The following is a 21,591-nucleotide window of genomic DNA, read 5'->3' as shown; positions in this document are numbered from 1 at the left end:
TGTCCCTTAACTACCGTCTAGGCCAGAGCCCATTGTGGTACCCAACTTCTTTTTGCCTCCCCAACAGTTGGAGGCCTCCATGCGGATGCTCTCACTCTCTGCAGCTATGCCACCACCAGCCGCAACAGATCAGGTAAGAACAGCCAGCTGACTTCCCTCTCCTAGAATCCTCATCTCTTCCATGAAAGCATGTGCAGAATGCAGAGCTGCCCTGGGCCAGCTTTCTGAAAAGGCAGCAGCAATTGTCAGTCTCTAGGCTTGTGCTGAGCATATTCTGAAGGCCCAGGGGTACACAAGGAACTCATCTGGGGTGAACTAGGCACAAAATGAGGAAGAGTAAATATGTAAAGAGCAGGGCATCATCAGCTAAGTTATGTGGAAGAAATAGTACAGAAATGTTAAAAACAGGACTCAGCCAAGAAATGAATATAGTAAGTGCTCTGGGAGCGCCACTAAGTCACAGTGGGCATGAGCAGAGGAAACTTCAAACAGGAGATCCAACCTCAGCACCCGGTGAGAGATGTGTAAGTCTAGAAGAAGAGAATAGTATCAGGGCTGTACCCATTTGTTGTTTACAGAACATCTTGTAACTGTTCATCCTTTAGCTGAGCTAGATGGTTACAGATCCCAGCTCTCCTCTTTTCTGCCTTGGCACCGCACCAGTATAGTAATAGTAATAACTACTTCCGTAATCATTCAGCATATATTTCTAGAGTACCTACCCTGCATCAGGCACTGTGGTAGGTTCTGAGCATACAATAGTAAACAAGACAAATTCCCTGTCTTCATGGAGCACAAAGAATAAACAAAATATTTACAGATTGTGATGAGTATTGGTGTTCTGAAAAGAACAGGGTCTCTCTGAGGAGGCAGTGTTTAAGCTGAAAGATGGCGGTCATGGTGGTGCTTGCTGGGCACTGTTCAAAGCACCTTGTATTGAGGTGCTATTCAGCAACCTAATGAGGTACATGTTTTATCCAGTGTAGGAGGGTTCCCATTTCTCTGCATCCAGGCCAACACCTGTCGTTTCCTGACTTGTCAATGTTAGCCATTCTGACTGGTGTGAGGTGGTATCTCACTGTGGTTTTGATTTATATTTCTCTAATGCCGAGTGATGTTGAGCACTTTTTCATGTGTTTGTTGGCCATTTGGATGTCTTCTGTAGCAATATATCTCTTCACTTCCTCTGCTTCTTTCTTTTTTTTTTTTTTAAGATTTTATTTATTTATTTGACAGAGATGACAAGTAGGCAGAGAGGCAGGCAGAGAGAGAGAGGGAAACAGGCTCCCCGCTGAACAGAGAGCCCGATGCGGGGCTCGATCCCAGGACCCTGAGATCATGACCCGAGCTGAAGGCAGAGGCCTAACCCACTGAGCCACCCAGGCGCCCCCCTCTGCTTATTTATTTATTCTTTGGATGTTGAGTTTGATAAATTTTTTATAGATTTTGGATACTAGCCCTTTATCTGCTACATCATTTGCAAATATCTTCTCCCATTCTGTTGGTTGTCTTTTGGGTTGTTGACTGTTTCCTTTGCTGTGCAAAAAAAGCTTTTGATCTTAAGGCCCAGTAGTTCATTTTTGCCCTTGCTTCCCTTGTCTTTGGTGATGTTTCTAGGAAGAAGTTGCTGCAGCTGAGGCCGAAGACGTTGCTGCCTGTGTTTTCCTCAAGGATTTTGATGGATTCCTATCTCACATTGATGTCTTTAATCCGTTTTGGGTCTATTTTTATGTGTGGTGTAAGGAAATGGTCCAGTTTCATTCTTCTGCATGCAGCTGTCCAATTTTCCCAACACCATTTGTTGAAGAGTCTGTTTTTTTTCCATTAGACATTCTTTCCTGCTTTTTCAAAGATTAGTTGACCACAGAATTCAGGCTCTCTGTTCTCTTCCACTGATCTGTGTCTGTTTTTGTGAAAGTGCCATACTGTCTTGATGATTACAGCTTTGTAACAGAGCTTAAAGTCTGGAATTGTGATGCCGCCAACTTTGGTTTTCTTTTTCAACATTCTTCTGGCTATTTGGGGTCTTTTCTGGTTCCCTATAAATTTTAGGATTATTTGTTCCATTTCTTTGGAAAACATTGATGGTATTTTGAATAGGGATTGTGTTAAATGTGTAATTGCTTTAGGTAGCATATACACTATATATATTTCACAATATTTATTCTTCCAAACCATGAGCATGGAATATTTTTCCATTTCTCTGTGTTTTCCTCGATTTCTTTCACGAGTACTCTATAGATTTCTGAGTATGAATTGTTTGCCTCTTTGGTTAGGTTTATTCCTAGGTATCTTATGGTTTGGGGTGCAATTGTAAATGGGATCGACTCCTTAATTTCTCTTTCTTCTGTCTTGCTGTTGGTGTATAGAAATGCAACTGATTTCTGTGCATTGATTTTATATCATGACACTTTGCTGAATTCCTGTATGAGTTCTTACAGTTTTGGAGTGGAGTCTTATGGGTTTTCCACATGAAGTATCATGTCATCTGCAAAGAGTGGGAGTTTGACTTCTTTGCCAAATTGGATGCCTTTTATTTCTTTTTGTTGTCTGATTGCTGAGACTAGGACTTCTAGTACTATGTTGAATAGTAGTAGTGACGTGGACAGCCCTGCCATGTTCCTGATCTTCGGGGAAAAGCTCTTAGTTTTTCCCCATTGGGAATGATATTCACTGTGGGTTTTTCATAGATGGCTTTTATGATATTGAGGTATGTATCCTCTATCCCTACACTGTGAAGAGCTTTGATCAAGAATGGATGCTGTGCTTTGTCAAATGCTTTTTTAACATCTATTGAAAGTATCATATGGTACTTGTTCTTTCTTTGATTAATGTATTATATCACATTGATTGATTTGCACGATGTTGAACCAACCATGCAGCCAGGAATAAATCCCACTTGATCATGGTGAATAATCCTTTTAATGTACTATTGGATCCTATTGGCTAGTATTTTGGTGAGAATTTTTGCATCCATGTTCATCAGGGATATTGGTCTGTAATTTTCCTTTTTTTTTTTTTAAGATTTTATTTATTTATTTGACAGAGATCACAAGTAGGCAGAAAGGCAGGCAGAAAGAGAGAGGGGGAAAGCAGGCTCCCTGCTGAGCAGAGAGCCCGATGCGGGGCTTGATCCCAGAACCCTGGGATCACGACCCGAGCCGAAGGCAGAGGCTTTAACCCACTGAGCCACCCAGGCGCCCCTGTAATTTTCCTTTTTAATAGGCTCTTTCTCTGGTTTGGGGATCCAAGGTAATGCTGACCTCATAAAATGAGTTTGGAAGTTTTCCTTCCATTTCTATTTTTTGGAACAGTTTCGGGAGAAAAGGTATTAATTCTTCTTTAAATGTTTGGTAGAATTCCCCTGGGAACCCACCTGGCCCCGGGCTTGTTTATTAGGAGATTTTTGATGACTTCAATTTCCTTGCTGGTTATGGGTCTGTTCAGGTTTTATATTGCATCCTGGTTCAGTTTTGACAGTTTATATGTCTCTAGGAATGCATCCATTTCTTCCCAGATTGTCTATCTCTGGCACACAGCCCTATTTGGAGTCTCCAAACCCAGCCAATTCCTGCAGCACGCTCCCGCATCCCTCCTTCTAGGGAGGAAGGGGGTGGCAGTGACCCGACTATGCTGGGAATCATGGTTTATGGCAACCCTGAGCTGAGAGCCCACTCCTCAGCTCCATCTTTGCAGCCAGCTTACCCGCTCCAACACCTGGGAGCTCTGCCGCACTCATGCACCCCTGGTCTTTCTGTGGCCCCAAGGGACCTGAGACCACACTGTCTCAGCAAGGGCTCCATTCCCCACTTAGCCTCTGGAGCAGCATCCCTCATTGGAGTAGACCTGTAAAAGTTGTGACTCTGTGCTCCTCTCTTCTATCGCTTGCCGGGAGCTGGCCCCTCCCCGCCACAATCTGTCTTCCCGTATATCGCCTCAGATTCACTTCTCTGAACATCCTACCTTCCAGAAAGTGGTCACTTTTCTATTCCTAGAATTACTGCTATTCTTTTCTTCAATATCTTTTTGAGTTCATAGGTGTTCAGAATGGTTTGATAATTATCTAGCTGAAATCCTGGACCCAACGAAATTTAGGTCTCCTACTCCGCCATCTTACTCCTCCTTCCCTCATAAATATATTTTATTTTATTTTATTTTATTTTATTTTATTTTATTTTATTTTATTTTATTTTATTTTATTTGTTTATTTGACAGAGATCACAAGTAGGCAGAAGGGCAGGCAGAGAGAGAGAGGAAGAAGCAGGCTCCCCGAAGAGCAGAGAGCCCAATGTGGGGCTTGATCCCAGGACTCTGGGATCATGACCTGAGCCAAAGGCAGAGGCTTTAACCCACTGAGCCATGAAGGCACCCCTTCACTTAAATATTTTTAATGCTTTTCCAGGACCTACTTTGATGACCAATGGAGTCAAGAAGCATCTTGAGACCCTAGGGTATATCCTAAAGAGAAGCCATCAGATATCTGATCCTTTTACTAGTTTTCCCTCCTCCTCTCTCCCTCAACTTCCCTAGCACCATTTTCAGGACATCTGATTTTTTTAGTAGACAGATCAGTCTAAGTTCTCACACATCTCAGTTCTCATCAAATTTGTAAATCCTTTCTTGGAGAAGGAAAGATGCCTGCCCCTACTCAGGAGCTCTGCATTTTGTAGGCTTTATTTCTGCTCTGGTTTGTACTCTCCAGCTCATCTCTTTCCTCTTGCATGTCCCATACATACTCACCAGCATTTATGCTGGAGTCACCAGCCTCTATCCAGGTACCAGGCACAAGCTTTTGAGGGAGACACCCATGAGGTCAAACACTGAAGCTGCTACTAAGTAATTAAGGGATCTTGAACATGACCTTTCTGAGTTTCTGTTTACTTTTATGTACCATCATGCTAAAATAATTCTTACCTAATAGAATGATGGCAAGAATTTTCTAGAGGAAAAAAGTAGACACTGTTAGTTCCTTTTCTCTCTTCCCCTCCCAGCAAAGTGGATGAAATGTCAAATGAGTCACACCCATAGGAAGGGAGTCTATGAGCCACTCCGAGCTGTTGTGTTTCCTACCACGCAGAAATGCTGTTCTTGCTTTTCTGTTTCTGCCTTCATGATATACCAGCTCCCAAGGGAATTATCGGTCTTTGATCTGTTAAACATAAGACACAAGTGTGGGAGAGGGAGAAATAAGAATTTTCACTTCAATTAAAGGGCAAGTCTAGTTTTGAGAATGTAAGTCTTAAATACTTTTCGGTTGTTTCTCTTTCTTAGTCACAGCAAAACTCCATTGTTTATCTGCTGTTCTCAGTGCTCTTCTCTCCTCAGAACCTCATCCTGGATCTTGCTTAGGGTAACTAATCATCACACTCAAAACTGGCCATTTCAGCACTGAAAGTCCCAGGACACCTCAGGAGGCTGATTGTTCTCACTAGCAATGACCCTGTCACTACTGGATGCATATTTTCCGAGTCTTGTGCTCTGGCTGGCTGCTGCCCAGTGCTGGATAACCTAAGACTCAAATCAAGTTTGTGTTTTAGACTGTAGCAAGTGGAGGCACCAAAAGTTAAGGGAAAAAAATATTAAGAATTACATTTATTTTTGAAAGCATTTGACATAGTTACCATGGGATAAGTCAGAACTTCAACTTCACTACACTTATGGTTTATTTTAGATCTAATTATGAATTATACTTGGGCAGGAGCCCCATAATCTCAGCTTATGGTCTCGGAAGGTCTTCAGAGTAACCTCTTTGAAGAATTTAAGACAAAAACCAGACGTTCATATTTGCCAACATACTTGCTGGTGTTCTCCATTCCTTCTTCACATTCCTGATTTCTGGCCAGGATCATTTCCTTTTAGCACAAAGAACTTCCTTTAGAATTTCATGTACTGCAGACCTACTGGCAACACCTTCAGTTGTCTGAAAATATCTTTATTTTGCCTTCATTTTTCAAGAATATTTTTCCCCACTGGCTATAGAATTCCAACTTGAATTTTGTTTTAGCACTTTAGAGTAATCCTTCCACACTCTGACTTACATTGTTTCTGATGAGAAGCAGGCATCATTCTTTCTGTTGCCCAGAATGGTAATGTGACCTTTTTAACATTTGACCACAATGTTCATGATTGTGGAGGCAAGGGTAGGATAGGGGAGGAAGAACACAGGTCTATACAACAATATTAGCAGTGTTTGAGTTCTTAGGTTGATTCTGCTAACCTGGGGGAAAACAAAACAAAACAAAACGGGTTATTTTACCAGTTTATTCTGGAATAGCAGAGGAATTGCAGTTTGGGGACCAGCAAACTATATCAAAACAGGCAAGTCTGCAGAACAGAGGAGAGGGGCTTACTTTTACAAGGTGAAGGGAGGAACCTGGGAGGGACTTTTCTGCTGAGTTCACCTTGTCTACGTTGTTGCTGGGCAAGGAGGAATTCTTCCTTTTTCCTGTTGGGGTATGGAAATAAGTAAGCTTCTTTCTGTTGACGAAAGCTAGGTCTGCTTCTTACCATCAGAGCTAGTGTGTGAGAGCTCTCCCTTCAGGGCTTCCTGACTCCATTTTAAATGAGGTTTCCTTTATTTTCACAGTCAGACTGGGTTGTGGATTCACAGATGTTCATTTTTATAATGCTTTATAATTTACATATATCACATAGTTTCTTTGGTGTTTAACACAATGAAATCACAAAACTGTATGTAATTAACATTTTAAGAGTGATTGAATGGTGCCAAAATGGGGATACCAACTCCTTCCATAAATCTGGCTGTGACTGTGAAGCAGGGAAATAGGGTAGTGGCTAGAGTAGCATGTGAGGTAAAGGGAAGGTTTTGGGGTTTGGTTTTATTTAATATGGGAATGGCTACAGCTTTCTTTATGTGAATGCAGTGGTCCCATAAAAGAATGGGAAGATGCAGGAGAAGAAGAGAAAGGATGGTCCTTGAGTCAGAGAGGGCATGGGATGCAGAGCACAGGTGGAGGTAGCCTTTTGAGAGGAAAAAGAAAACACCTTGAAGCATGAAGAAAGATGGAGAAGATCAAGAATATCGGTGCTGGGACGCCTGGGTGGCTCAGTTGGTTAAGCAGCTGCCTTAGGCTCAGGTCATGATCCCAGCGTCCTGGGATGGAGTCCCACATCGGGCTCCTTGCTCAGCAGGGATCCTGCTTCTCCCTCTACCTCTGCCTGCCGTTCTGTCTGCCTGTGCTCGCTCTCTTCCCTCTCTCTGATAAATAAAATCTTTAAAAAAAAAAAAAAAAGAATATCGGTGCTAAAGCAAGTAGGATTAGAAATTTGGTAGTGTTTCCCATTTGATGGAAGCTTCTATTTTCTTTACTTTTTTTTTAAGATTTTATTTATTTGACTGAGAGAGAGAGCACAAGCAGGGGGAGCAGCAGGCAGAGGCAGAAGGAGAAGCAGGCTCCCTGCCAAGCAAGGAGCCCAACATGGGGCTGAATCCCAGGACACTGGGATCATAATCCCAGCCAAAGGCAGATGCTTAACTAGATGAGCCACCCGGGTGCCCATCTATTTTCTCTTCTTGTCTCTTCTTGTCTTCTATTTTTTGTAATGTCTTGGGCCTTGTCAACTGTAAAAGTGAGAGTTAGGGACAGAAGGGCAGCAACCCTGTCCTATACCCTCGTTTGAGAATGTCATCTGTTCTGCCTCCTCCTAATGCTAGCCTTGGCCCTGAAGGTTGAAGGGGAGCATTTTGAGAGGCTGCTGGGCTCTTCTCAACCAGTGTCCTAGGACTGCTGCACTGTAGCTAACCTGCTTCAGGGCCGGCAAGCAACCCGTCCCTGCAGGAGGAGAGACTCTGCAAGCACTGGTTCAACTGTTCTGGCCTCACCAGCTCTAAGGGAAGGCCTGATCCTTCACTTCATGTTGAAATGACGCCCTAGAGCCCAGAAACCTGGCTCTAGGTTTCTGGCTCAGAAACACGTCCAGCTTTTGTGAAGCAGGGTTTTTTCTACCCTTTCCCCAATGGTGTAGTGGATACAGGTCTCTATGTGACATTAGTCAAGTCTGATCTTGCTGAGTCTGTTTCCTCACTTGTCAGATGGGGTTATCGCGTCTCACAGGGAGGTTGTAGAATACCAAGTGCCACAGAGATAGGGAACAGAGGCCGACCCTTAGCTCTGCTTCTCGTGATTGCCTCCTTTCCGGCTGTCGCGCTTTCAGAAGGAGAGGAGGAGGTGGGTGGCTGTTGAGCAGGACTGCTGCATGCCAGCCAGTGGCAGTGTTGTAGTACTTGTGCATCAGTCAGGTTCTGCTGCCTCTGCTTTCTCTTACCTCCCATGATAAAGGACCTCTTCGCTGGGACGGCTTCCTGGTTTTATTGAAAGTTACGTCTGATTCTGTTTGCTTTGCTGCTTGTGGGTAAATTAGTTTTATCAACTTCCCTAAAGGGGAGGAAAGAGAAGATGAGACAGCAGCATCTCACATGTTGTTTTCCCCCAGGTTTCTGTCCTCTGATCTTGCAGCTGTTTCTTTGGGGAAATCTCAACCACTTCAAGTATTTTAAGTTATTTACATTTTGACGACCTGTCAAATCCTTATCTTCATCTAGACTTCTCTCCCATGCTGCAGACACACTTGCATCCAGCCGCATCCTAGCCATCTTTTCCCTGATGTGTCACAAACAGTGCACTATGTCCAAAACTTGAGCTTGGCACCTCCCTTTGCACAGCCCTTCTGCCAGAAGCTCTTTCCCCGCTCTTGCTCCTTTACCCCCCACACCCCAGAGCTCTTCTGTTAGCAGGGTCTGCTAATTCAGCCCACTAAATATCTTCTACGTGTACTCACTTCCCACCATCCTGTTATCTGTCTTCATCATCTCCCTCATGACTTCTAACGAGTCTCACTCATGTCCACGCTTTCCCACAGCTGGAAGGGAGGCGGACTCTTCAGGGTTGTCAAAAAGCAAAACCTTTTTATAATTTAAAAACCCATATTCCTGGGACACCTGGGTGGTTCAGTGGGTTGAGCCCCTGCCTTCAGCTCAGGTCATGATCTCAGGGTCCTGGGATCCAGCCCCATGTCTGACTCTCTGCTCAGACCTCAGCAGGTGAGCCTGCTTCCCCACCCACCCACCCTTACTGACAAGTAGGCCTTTCTGCCTACTTGTCATCTCTGTCAAATAAATAAATCTTAAAAAATAAAAACCCATATTTCTAAGCCACCTATCAAATCTGAGTGCCCCATTTATTTGCCCTCTCAGCAGTGTGTGACATAGTCGATCTCTCTCTCTCTCTCTCCTTTAAATACTTTCTTCACTTGTTTCTAAGGCATCAGTTCAAATAAGTTCTCCACCTCCCTCATGGCGATTCCCGCTCAGCTGCCTTTGCTGGTTCCTCCTTATTTCCCCTACTTGTTAACAAAGGAGTAACCCTGGGCAGAGTCTAGACTGCTCCATTTACATTTGTTTTCCAGATGATCCCATCTGATCTCAGAGCTTTAAAATCCTTTCTACGTGCTGACCACTGCTAACTGTTACCTTCACTCAGACTTTTGTCAACTCTAGGTTCATGTGGCCCCCCTGCCTACCCAACAGCCCCACTTAGGTATTTAACAGATACTTCAAATTAACACTCACTCCAGATTTTATTCCATAAAGCTCTTCCTCAGTCTTCCCCATCTGTTAACAGACACCCTATCCTTCTAGTTCTGTGGTTTAGACCAAAACCCTTAGAATCCCCCCTGACACCTCTATTTCCAATCCACCAAGAAATTCTGGCAGCTCTGTCTTTAAAATACATCCAGGAGAACAATAAAGATTCGCAAGCTTGTAAAAAAAAAATACATCCAGATCTAATTTATCACCACACCAGCCATTACCACCACAGTCTAAACCACCGTCACCTCTTGCCTAGATTATTGCAGAAATCTCTCTTGCCATTCTGCTTTTGCCCTTGTCCCTGGCAACCCATTCCGCATACAGCATCCTTTAACCTTTTGAGATGTTGAGTAAATCCTGTGACTTCTCTACTTGGAACCCTCCAGTAACTTCTCATTAATGACTAGGAGAGCCAGAACTGGGCCTGAGGACACATAGGCCAGAGCATAGGAAGGTAATTTCGGCCTCAAACTTGACACATACATCTTCTGACAAATTAAAGTCATAGTCCTGAGCTAGGTTGAGAGAGGATAGAAGGCCCCTTCCCTCGGGAGCTCACAGTTCCCCAGGGTAGCCAGCTTTATATTTTATATCCAGCTCCTATCAAGTACCTGTCATGCTTAAAGGGCTGGACCTGGTACTTTAGACTGTGTCTGCAGGGAGCTCGGTTCCTAGGGGTACTGGCCTCCAAACCACTCACTAGCTTTCCCAAGTGATGTTAGCCTACAATAACACTTATGGAAAACAAGACAAAAAAAGAATGAATTTAGGGAAAAGAAGCCAGAGCCACAACAGTGGCTTGAGTAGAATTCAGAGATGAAGGAAAGGCTTTATAAGCTGTGATTCTGGAGAAAAGATACCTCTCAGGGAATCAGCAGAATTTGGCAACTCAGAGGTCCAAACAGTGTATGCTAGAAAGGAGGTCAAAGGTAGGGAGGATTTGAACTTAATCAGAACAGTTAGGTTGGAATAGAAATCAGAAGCAAAGAGCAAAAGTAACCTGTCATCTGAGTTTTGGCCTCCCTGCCTGCCTGCACGGCACTTCTTTACTATGAGATGGGCCTTGTCTTATTCTGTGCCCTCCTGCCAAGGCCAGGCTCTCCACACAGCAGGAACAAGTTCCCGGACGAACCACAGGCATGGGGCCAGGTGCTGTTGTTCCCAAGGAGTAAATAAATCTTTTTGAGAGAGAGAGAGAACTGTATGAGTGTTAGCTATTATTATTTTTATCATCATTACTATTGAGATGTCTCCCCTCTTATTTATTGTTCCATTTTGGGGGGAACTGGTACAATGAAATGCTAAGGGATAGGGGCGTGATCAAAAGCTTAGCACCAGGAACTGGAAGCTGGGAAGTTAAGCCCCACAGAGCAGCCTTGAAGTATGGAAGCAGTTTTCAAGCTATAGCGGTAGACTCTTTGCTCCATTCAGATCCTGAGTTAGAGGCCCAGGGTGATACACCACCCCTATCTGAGGGTAACAGATCCCTAGCCTCAGAAGTCTCTTGTCTGCCTGTATATGAGTCTTAAGGCTTTAAATTTGCCTCTCTTCTTACAGGAGTTCAAAGAATTTTTCTGTCTCTTGGTTTCCCTTCCTCAGGCCTAGAGGCATCTAAGAGATGCACAGTCCTGGTAGAGAAACCCAGCTTCCATAAAACTGTCAGATCAGGTCAGCTGGGGCCCAAGGGAACTTCCTGAGCCCAGTATCCTCTCTCTTCAGCCTGTGGTCTAAGCCTGATGGCTGAGATGTCCCTCTTAATGTACTGCCTCACTTCTTTGAGCCACCAAGTCCCCAGCTCTCTGCAGAGTACCAAGAAGAATCCTAAAGGTCCAAGGGTTTTTGATAAAAGTCCATACAGAGAGCTTTTAGGAGATGAGCTCCCTTGCCAAGGGTGTACAGAAGTCAGGGGTAATAGCCAGAATTGGCTGGTGCCCACCCTGACCCAGAATGCAACTTGGCAGGCACCTCAAGGGAAAGGGCCCACAGGACCTTTAGGCAGACACAGGGCTCAAGTTGCCTGAGCTACTCTGAAGCCAAAGTCTGGGAGGAGCAAGGACCTCTTCCAGGAGTGACACTTTAACCTTTCCCTCTCAGGAGTCGGGACTTTCAACCCCTCTCCCTAGCAGGGTGTGAGTTCAGAGGGTCAAAGGGTCTTGGTTTAGTCAGGCCTCTTCATTCTGTAGATGGGGAGACTGAGGACCAGGGTGAGGGAGTGACTCTAGTCCCTATAGAAGGGCCTCTTGTCAGGGAAGGCTCCTCAGAGGAAGGATAGGGAAGGAAGTGGGTGTGGTGAGGAACGGAGGGAGCAGTAGGTGGTAAGAACCACGTGACCAGGGCTCTACTGCAGAAGCAGAGGGTGAGCTCAGAGTAGGGAGCCCAGCCACACTGCACTTGAGCTGAGTGATCAGGTTTAGGATTGGCCTCTCAGGGCTAGGCCCTTGGTCTGTGTTTTGTCCCCACATTCCCCCTGCTCTTAGCTGTAGCTGCTGAATCTGCAAACTCTCTTTAGCCCAAGGAAGTCCTAATTCCAGCCGTGGGAGAGAGGACTCTGGGAGCCACCAGTGCCAGGTGAAGGCAGCTAGCCAAGGGGGTGAAAGTTGAGGAAGACAGACAGCTGTACTGAGCTGTCTCTGGGGCAGCAATCCCGTTGGCAAGCCTTCCTAGGCAGCCAGAATCAGGGAGCTGTTTACTTTCAGTTTTTAGCCCTTGCAAAAGTTTTGTTTCCAGCAACTAAGTCTGTGTTTATGTTACCTAAGGGGATCGCTCTGGAAAAGAACAAAACTTCAGTCCTGATGCCAGGTCCAGAGGTTCACTGGGCAGAGGGCAGTGGAGCGGGGAGAGCTTGGCCAGACCTGGGAGCATGCCTTGGGGAGGTACAGTACCTTACTTTTGCTCTGCCTGGCGTGAGGTCTGAGAACAGCAAGTCCTCTCTGTAGCAGGTGTTTCACAAGATGTAGCTGACCAGACCCTTGGTCACATATGAATTTCATTTCACCTTCATAGTAGACCTGGATTAGAAGGCCAAACAGAAGTTCTTAGTTCCCTTTGGTAACAAAGATACCGAGACCCAGAGAAAGAGTGTGTCTTGGCATCAAGCAAGTGGATAGTTGAGTTTGGCCACAGACCATTTTCCTTCCACTCTACCCCACTGCCTCCCTTCTGAGAGTCTCAGGAACACCCTGAAGCAGGGGTAAGTGGGGAGACCTGCACCCACCACCTTCCTGGCAGCAGGTGATCTGTTCAAGAGGATCCACTGGGGGACTAGAGTGAAGAGAACCCAGAATATAGTGGCTTGGACCAGACCACATTTCAACCCAAAGAAGAGGGCTGGGCCTCGGGGAGCCTGGGTGGCTCAGTGGGTTAAAGCCTCTGCCGAAGGCTCAGGTCATGATCCCAGGGTCCTGAGATCGAGCCCCGCATCGGGCTCTGTGCTCAGCAGGGAGCCTGCTTCTCTTCCTCTCTCTCTGCCTGCCTCTCTGCCTACTTGTGATCTCTGTCTGTCAAATAAATAAATAAAATCTTAAAAAGAAAAAAAGAAGAGGGCTGGGCCTTCCTGAGGGAGGTTTTGGAGAAGATACTATGTCACAGGGACCTGGCCAAAGAAGGATCTACCAGCTGGAAGCCATTCCTGAGTGACAGAGCACCTCCTCTCCCATCATCTGCTCATGAAGCCCAGCCATGCTGCAGTTAGGCTGGGGGCTCAAATTTAGGATTTGTCTCTCAGGGCTAGGACCCTGGTCTGTGTATCTTGTCCCCATTTCTGCCCTGCTCCTAGCTGTGGCTACTGAATCTGCTACTCTAGCCCCAACAAGTCCTAGTCCCAGCCTAGGGGAAGGCAGCCAGCGAAGTGGGTGGAAGTCAAACAAGGCAGGTATCTACTGAGCAAGGGAACCTGCTCAGGGCTTGGGCCCCCAGGGCTCCAGCAGGAGCATGTGAGGATTTCCGAGGAGCAGTCAGAACATGGAGGGGTGTCCTTGTTCTGAGCAATTTCACCTCTGCCCAGCCCCTCCTTAGTTGTGTGTTTTGGAGTAATAACTAATGAAGGAAGAACCTTTATTCCCAGTCAAGATGTTTTTTAGACCCTACTGAGGTCAACAAAAGCCAAACGCTGCTGAGTGTGTGTTCTCTGTCCTTCCACACCCCTGCCCTGCCTAGTAGACAGAGCCAAGCCCTGTCCCTGGGCCTGGGCCATACAGATAAAGCCCCTGGGTTGCCAGTGGGGATGTGAATGCTGGGAAGTCGGTTGAACCAGCCACACTTGATTCAGCTCCAGGGCAGATGTTGGCCCAGCCAGTCAGTGTGGGCCTGTGCTCAGGCCGTTCCCCCCAGTGAAATGACCTCATTCCACCTCCAGTTTGGCTGCCACTCTGCCCAGCTAGGATCTCACCTCTGTGTGAAGCCTCCCCTGGCCATCCTAGCTGTCATGAATTGCTCCCTTCTCCATGCTTCCGAGTTCTAAGCTTCATCTCTGTGATTGTTGGGTGGGTTGGCATCGGTCTTCTCCCCTCTAGCCTGAGCTAGCCTCTGGCCCTATGAGGACAGAAACCATGGCTACTTATTGTCCTTAGAAATTGATCAGGTTGAGGGACGCTTGAATAACTCAGTCGGTTAAGCATCTGCTTTCAGCTCAGGTCATAATCCCAGGGTCCTAGAATGGAGCCCTACATTGGGCTCCCTGCTCAGCAGGGGACCCTGCTTCTCCCTCTCCCACTGCCCCTCCCCCCCCAAAATCATGCATATGAGCATGCATAGGCATGCTCTCTCAAAAAAAGAAAAAAAAAAAAGCTTAATAAATTTATTTTTAAAAAATTGATCGGGTTAGATTGATCTTAGGCTCCTAAAAGGCTTGATGAGTCACTAACAAAGCTCTTTAATGGTCATTTCATAAACTGAAGTACCCAACTGACCCTTCCAAGGATGGAAAATAAGACCTACCAGAACTTCTTGAAAACAGTGCTTCTCATCTGGCAGATGACACAGAAGCTTGGTTTAGGATTTGAAATAGGGGACTATGCTCTTAGGCCTGTTTTCCCATTTAGCTTTTAAAAAACAAACATCTCTGTCCCCTTTCACTGTCGCAGAGAAAGAAATGGAAAGTTAAGGTACAGCTGATGACCCAGAAGATCTGTCTGCAGTGGAGCCAGGGCACTAGAAGGGGATTCATCATTACCTCTAAATCCTAAATAGCTCACAACATTCTTAGATCTTGGGAGTACAGAGGGGTATATGAGGACTTAATGTGCTTCCAAGCGCCTGAGAGGATTTGACCTAACCAAAGGCCTGGCATATGGTAGACCAACAACCACTGGTTCTAGAATGAATGAATAAGATGTTTTTTTAAGAGGCAGCCTCCTCCCAACCCAATTTCAGCCGCTGGCCACCAGGGCTTGGTCCCACCCATTACTGATCTAGCAGTTAACAACCTCCTGTCTTGGACCTGGCACAGTTGGAGTCATAAGCATCAGACTCAGTCCGTGTCTTGCAGAAGCACCCATCCAGTGCAGAGGAGGAGGGCAACAGCCAGGGACTGGGCAACTGGTCTACCCTGGCCTGAGGCATTAAACAGCACCTCTCATATTTTGGAAGGAAGAACTCCAGTCATGAGCAAAGAGTAGTTTTCCTTTTTTCCTTTTAGCCTAGGCCTCCCTAGAAGACATAGAGCTGTGGGTTGGTTCTCAGGCAACCCTAACTGTGGGCTTTCAGTGCTGAGAGTTTGCTCAGGTTCTGTGGACTCCTTCAGCATTTAGAATTCCAGATTGGGGGCGCCTCGGTGGCTCAGTGGGTTAAGCCACTGCCTTTGGCTCAGGTCATGATCTCAGGGTCCTAGGATCGAGTCCCGCATTGGGCTTTCTGCTCAGCGGGGAGCCTGCTTCCTCCTCTCTGTCTCTGCCTGCCTCTCTGCCTGCCTCTCTGCCTGCTTGTGATCGCTCTCTGTCAAATAAATAAATAAAATCTTTAAAAAAAAAACTATTAAAAAAATAAATAAATAAAATAAAATAAAGAATTCCAGACTGGCAGGTAGTCCTCAAGGCTGCCTGGCTTTCCACTCCCCTTATCACATTCTGACTGCTATTCTAATTTTTTTAGTAGATCACTCTGTCCTCTCGGTGCCATGGAAGTCAAGAACAGGGTTCTGAGGGCACCTGGGTGGCTCAGTTAAGTATCTGTCTTTGACTCAGGTCATGATCTCAGGGTCCTGGGATCGAGCCCACACATTGGGCTCCCTTCTCAGCAGGGAGTCTGCTTCTCCCTCTCCTCTTCCCACCCCCCACTCATGCTCTCTCTCAAATAAATAAATACAATATTTAAAATAAAAAAGAAAACTGGGTTCTGTTCATTTCTGTCTCCTCACAGTAGGCATTAAAAAGGTTAAGTGAGGGACGCCTGGGTGGCTCAGTTGGTTAAGCAGCTGCCTTCAGCTCAGGTCATGATCCCAGCGTCCTGGGATCGAGTCCCACATCGGGCTCCTTGCTCGACAGGGAGCCTGCTTCTCCCTCTGCTTCTGCCTGCCATTCTGCCTGCCTGTGCTTGCTCTCTCCCCCTCTCTCTCTCTCATAAATAAATAAAATCTTAAAAAAAAAAAAAAAAGGTTAAGTGAAGGAAAGGAATTACTAAATGTTACTATCCCAAAAGCAACTCTCGCTGGGCCTCAGTTTCCCATTTGCAGAATCACAAGTGGCATGGAGGTAGTTTCAGATCTCTGGGCTCTCCACCAAACTGATTCTTGGTGCCTGGGGAGTGGTGCAGTGAGCTGCCTATGCCTCCATCAACTTGTGAAGACCTCAGCACATGGATTTGGAGACAGAGAAGAGCTACCCTTCCATAGGGCAGGCTGCATGCTGTTGAGGTCAGCCAGGTTGACCTGTGGTGGTGACCCCCATCTCCTTTTAGCACTGCCGCTTCCTGTCAACTGGCTGCCTGTGTTGGCTTTTTTGTATAGCTTTGAGCTCCTTCAGGGCAGGAACCTGGTACAGAAAATAAAGTGGAGTGGGGAGCAGTTGAATGAGCAAAAGAGTGAGTCACATAGGAGTCCAGAAGACCACCATCACATAACCCAAATGTACACTAGGACCTTAAAGGGGAACTGGTGATACCCTGTCAGCCTGAGGCAGGGAAAGTTTTGGTAGGAGGGCAGTGTTGGGATGTGGTTCATGTCACCTGCCGGCTGTCAGAACTCCCAGGGGCCATACTGAGAGTGTAGTATTCACCAACATCTCCTTCCTGGCAATTGGATATATTCCCATGGTGACATGTAGAACAGTTACAACTCAGAAGACGAATAGCTTACCCATATTCATGCAGCAAGAGAAGGGATGAGGCTTTAGTCCTGTCCCAGAGGGAACTGCTGCTCCTCCACAGGCACACAGAGTCTCAGCTAGGGTTCACATCCCGGCTCTGCCACGCCAAGCTGTGGGACCTTGAGTTTATTTAAACCTGAACTCTAGTTTCCTGTCCATGACGTAGGAACAACGTGCCCACCCGTGGGGTTGAGAGGGTTAAACAAGGTCAGGTCCATAAAGTGCTTTGTAAACCAGTCAGCTCTATGTCAATATTAGCCAGAGAACCAAGATATGAGAGGAACCAAAGTCATTTCTTGGAGGTGCCATATCCTCACCTAGCTGACTTCTTCTTTCAGGACAAGAGTGAGGCCTCCAGCAGAGTCTTGTCCAGAAGGCCTTGTCGTCCCAGACCCAACTCGCTGCCTCCCAACTTGCCTGAGGAAGAAACTCGCAGGATCGCACGGATATTTTCTTCCCAGTACTCCCAGAAAGACTAATACAGACTGAAAGACAAAGGGAAGGATCCGCCTCCCACCTTCCTTTGGCCTTGTCCGGCTCACATGAGACACAAGGTCTGCTTCCTTCAAGGCCATGAGAGCCCTGAAACAACCACCAGCCTAGTCCATGGGTGCCTTGGGACCCCATCCAGTGCAGCCTGGAGGAATGTCCCAAACCAGTCCAAAGTCCACCTGCTAGGATTTCAGCTGCTTCCTTCTAAACAAAATGGACTCCAATACCCAAGTGGAACCACCCATCTTTTGACCAAGGGACCCAAGCAGGCATCTCTCGGCTGAGAAACTCCTTCCAGTGTCCTTGATAGCCTACTGCTGACATGAGCCCACCTTCTGCCTGAATATCATGGGCCATTTTTGACTTAAAGTTTGGGTGGGGTAGAGGTGGGGGTGGAGATTGTGTTGTGCATAGCTGAGGAAGTCCTTGGGCCACCTCCGCTGATTTGCTTAGAAATAAGGGTGTTTTATAGATATAAATTATTTTTATGCTGTGTTGAATTAATCAATAGAAAAGGAGGGGGGAAAATCACCTCCTTTGGACTTTTTATGATTATCTGAAATTCTAACCATGCTTTTAACTTATTGTTTTTACCCAGCTCTGAAGGTCCTTGTTCCTGCCTGTGTTTGAATAAAATCATATTGGTATTTGTATTCTGTACACAGGTGTTTCCTGGATTGGCTACTGGACTGGGGTGTTAGGAATCCATTTGTGCTTTAACAGCCAAAGGAAAGCTTGAAAACTATACATTCCCTTAAGCTCACCTTGAACCAGGGGCCAAGGTCACCACAAGACTTCACGGTGAGAGATCAGATTGGGCAGACACTCCATTATTCCTTTGCTTGTGCCTCCAATCCAGCAACAAAGTGGAGGAGTCTCCTGGAACAGGTCTGCTCAGAATCCCTGATCTCACTAGAGTGAATTGCTCTGGGTTAAGACTGTCAAACTCCAAACATTTGAGCAGCTGCTATAGACAGGGCTTGTGGGGAAGATAAGAAAAGCACAAAGATGTGCAGAATGGCTGGGAGAGAAGGTTGGAGGAGAACTAACATGGAGGGTCCCGCTTTCCTCCCCAAGCACAGGCCATTTTGCTTAGTCCTCAGTCCTCATAACAACTCTATAACCTACACGTCGTGATACCCATTTTATAGTTACTGAAACTCACCAAAGTCAAGTTCTTTGCCTCTGTTTATGTAGCTAGGAAAGGAATCACCACATACATTTCCAGAGGTGTCACAAGGCTTCTGCACACAGGGAGTAGCCAGTGAGTTGTCTGAATTGGGGAAACTGATAGAGAAAAACCATGTGGGCTGGAGCAACCAGGGGGTGCTTCCCAGAAAAGTCGGAGGATGAGCCCAGAGAAAAAACCAGGAGAGCACTCAGAGCCACATGCTGCTAGGGACAGGGAAGAGACATGTCTTGACACTGCCACTTCCCTCATAGGTCCCCTCCAGCTTGACTGTCCTTCCATCTGAGCCGCTGTTGCCTGTCTGCAAAGCAGAGATAATAACGCTTCAGGGGGTTGTTGTAAAGACTAAACGAGATGACATTTGTGAAAGTGCTTCGCCTGCACTTGGCACTTGGTGGAAGCTGAGGAAATGTCAGCTCCTCCCACCACCCCACCCCTGGAGCTCCCGAGCTAAGGGGCAGACAGGCAAGCACCCCAACAGCTCTGAGACAGGCAGGACGCGCCTGAGGGTGTAGGGTGATGCACAAACCCCGAGGAAGAACAGGGTGCCCCCCCCATCATTGAAGTGCCCTCCCACCAGGCTGTTCCCTTTTTGTTCTTCTTGGCCCCCCAGTCTTCAGCCTTCAGCCTGCCTGCTCACCCCTCCCCCCATCTCAGGTAGACAGTAAGAGCTTTCAAGGCAAGGGCTCCACCTGCCTTAAGGCCACATAGAACCTATAGAGGGGCAGTCTGGGGGCCCAGGCCTGAGGGGTTAAGCCTCAGGTGAAGAATATTCCTTCCAAATCCTGCTCCAGCTTCTGTAAATAACCTGATTGGGTCAAGTTGGGATAAGGCCACAGCAGGACACAGGCTGTGGCTACCCAGGCGGTTTTTCCTACCCAGGCTCAGAGCAACCCCCCAAAATAAAAGGGCACCCTAAGGGTCTGTAAACCATCACCCCCACTTAAAAAGAGTGTGCTCGGGGCGCCTGGGTGGCTCAGTGGGTTAAAGCCTCTGCCTTCGGCTCAGGTCATGATCCCAGGGTTCTGGAATCGAGCCCCGCATTGGGCTCTCTGTTCAGCAGGGAGTCTGCTTCCTCCTCTCTCTCTGCCTACCTCTCTGCCTACTTGTGATCTCTGTCAAATAAATAAATAAAATCTTTAAAAGAGTGTATTATTTACCAGTATCCTCTCCTTGAAAGTTGGATCTCTTTCCTGGTGACAGCTCAGAGGTGAAATGCCTTGTGAGCCATGCAGCCTGGCTTAAGGGCATGAGGTACGTACTTGACAACGAGCCATCATCTCCCTCTCTTCCTTTCAGGCACTGCCTCTGCAGAGACCTGAAAATGGATGTTTCTGCTCACCAGATGCTGGCTACTCCCAGCCCTTGCCACCAACCTTTGAATTTCCAGTGTCTGTTGGATTCTGGGGACAGGGAGCCACAGCAGACACACCTGGCCCTGCCCTCAAGAAGCCTCCCAGGCCAATGTAAGCTGAGTCCTCCCTCCGGGGACTCCAGGGCCCACAGCCTCCTTGTTTGAGCGCCTGCTGTTTATCCCTTCCCATGTACCCACTGCAATCTACCCACCACCTTCAGGCCAGCATTTCCAGCTGGAGCCGGCACCTACTTCCTGAGCCCAGCCTCAGCGGTCCTAGCAGCTCCTTCCCTTATGAAGGGAACTGCCTGTGCTACTGATGTTAGGGCAGGGCCTGCTCCAAGGGAGAGGACAGACACAGCCCTGGCTTTGCACTTGAATGTCTAGACTTGTGACCACTTGCTCTGTGGCCATGGCTCTGTGCCCAAGTCCAGAAATGGGTTCTGCCTACTCCTCTGCCCTACCCAGTTAACTCCCTTCTCACCCCGGAATTCCCCTCTCTTCTCCTGTCCCCATCCCCTTTCCTGTGTCACCTGCGTCCCAGGTTCAGATGTGCCCCACCCTGCCCCTTGGTGCCTACTGATGGAGCCTACAGTAGTAGCAGCTCCTAGGAGCCCTCCCTGCTGTGCTCCACACACCTCTGCCCACTCCCTTTGGCTCCCTTCAGTGTCATGTGTGAGAGAGACCCAGAATTTTAATTACTAATTTATAATTATAAATATTAAAGGACTGGGGGTTGGGCAAGACCATATACTAGCAATGTGAGTGGGGTTAGTCCTTGTCCCTCCCTGACACCGTTTTCTCCTCTGTAAAGGGAGCATTACAAATGTTAGATGCTCAGCGAGGAAAGGAATGAGGTACTGATACATGCTATAGCACAGACACATCTTGAATGTACTATGCTAACAGAAAAGCCAGTCATATACAATAGGATTTTATTTATATGAAAGGTTCAGAAATCCATAGAGATAGGGGCACCTGGGTGGCTCATCAGTTAAGCATCTGCCTTTGACTCAGGTCATAATTCCAGAGTCATGCTTCTCCCTCTGCCTCTCAGCCGGCTCTTGCTCTCTCTCGTTCTCACTCTCTCAAATAAATAAGATCTTTTAAAAAAATGAAATCTATAGAGACAGAAAGTAGATTAGTGATTGCTTGGGACTGAGTGTAAGGGAAAAAGGAAAGTGATTATTGATGTACACAGGGATTTGGGCGGGGGGGCCTGTGGGGAGTGGTGAAAATATTTTAAAATTGTGATGATGGGATGCCTGGGTGGCTCAGTTGGTTAAGCTGCTGCCTTCGGCTCGGGTCATGATCTCAGGATCGTGGGATCGAGTCCCACATTGGGCTCCCTGCTCAACGGGGAGCCTGCTTCTCTCTCTGCCTCTGCCTGCCACTCTGCCTGCTTGTGTGCTCTGTCTCTCTCTCTCTCTCTGACAAATAAATAAATAAATAAAATCTTTAAAAAACCATTAATTAAAAAAAAATTGTGATGATGGTTGGATAACAACAGTTAAAACCAATGAATTATATTCATTAAATAGGTGGACTGTATGGTATGTGAATTATATCTCAGTAAAGCTGTTATTTAAAAAAACAGAATCCTGGGGACCTGCGTGGCTCAGTCAGTTAAGTGCTTGCCCTCAGCTCA

The 21,591-nt window shown here is 46.7% G+C and overlaps 1 protein-coding gene and 1 long non-coding RNA gene across 14 annotated transcripts in view; one reads left to right on the top strand and one right to left on the bottom strand.

Annotated features, from left to right (window-relative positions):
• The window catches only part of C2CD3 (C2 domain containing 3 centriole elongation regulator), a 147,695-nt gene extending 129,635 nt beyond the window's left edge, over positions 1–18,060 (top strand). For 6 of the 12 annotated variants that reach the window (XM_013064298.2, XM_045071359.1, XM_013064297.2 and 3 more), the window contains 3 exons: positions 22–133; positions 12,367–12,483; positions 17,247–18,060. In XM_013064298.2, the coding sequence (XP_012919752.1) occupies positions 22–133; positions 12,367–12,483; positions 17,247–17,387 (370 nt within the window). In that variant the 3' untranslated portion in view covers positions 17,388–18,060. The remainder of the gene's footprint in view (positions 1–21; positions 134–12,366; positions 12,484–17,246) is intronic. The other 6 variants (XM_004768065.3, XM_004768067.3, XM_013064300.2 and 3 more) reach the window with 5 other exon arrangements.
• On the bottom strand, positions 6,248–15,438 carry LOC106007358. Of its 2 annotated transcripts, XR_001182058.2 has the most exons (5): positions 14,546–15,438; positions 13,998–14,140; positions 12,493–12,618; positions 8,287–8,396; positions 6,248–6,445 (listed from the first exon to the last, which is right to left on the bottom strand). It is a non-coding gene; the product is annotated as an uncharacterized LOC106007358 (long non-coding RNA). The 2 variants fall into 2 exon arrangements; XR_001182057.2 differs by having other exon boundaries at positions 13,998–15,438.
• Positions 18,061–21,591: the final 3,531 nt, after the last annotated feature.

This window comes from Mustela putorius, unplaced genomic scaffold (assembly GCF_011764305.1).
Source record: "Mustela putorius furo isolate JIRA1106 unplaced genomic scaffold, ASM1176430v1.1 tig00003987_pilon_pilon_pilon, whole genome shotgun sequence".
Lineage (NCBI taxonomy): Eukaryota > Metazoa > Chordata > Mammalia > Carnivora > Mustelidae > Mustela > Mustela putorius.
This window is presented reverse-complemented; position numbering and strand designations above follow the sequence as displayed.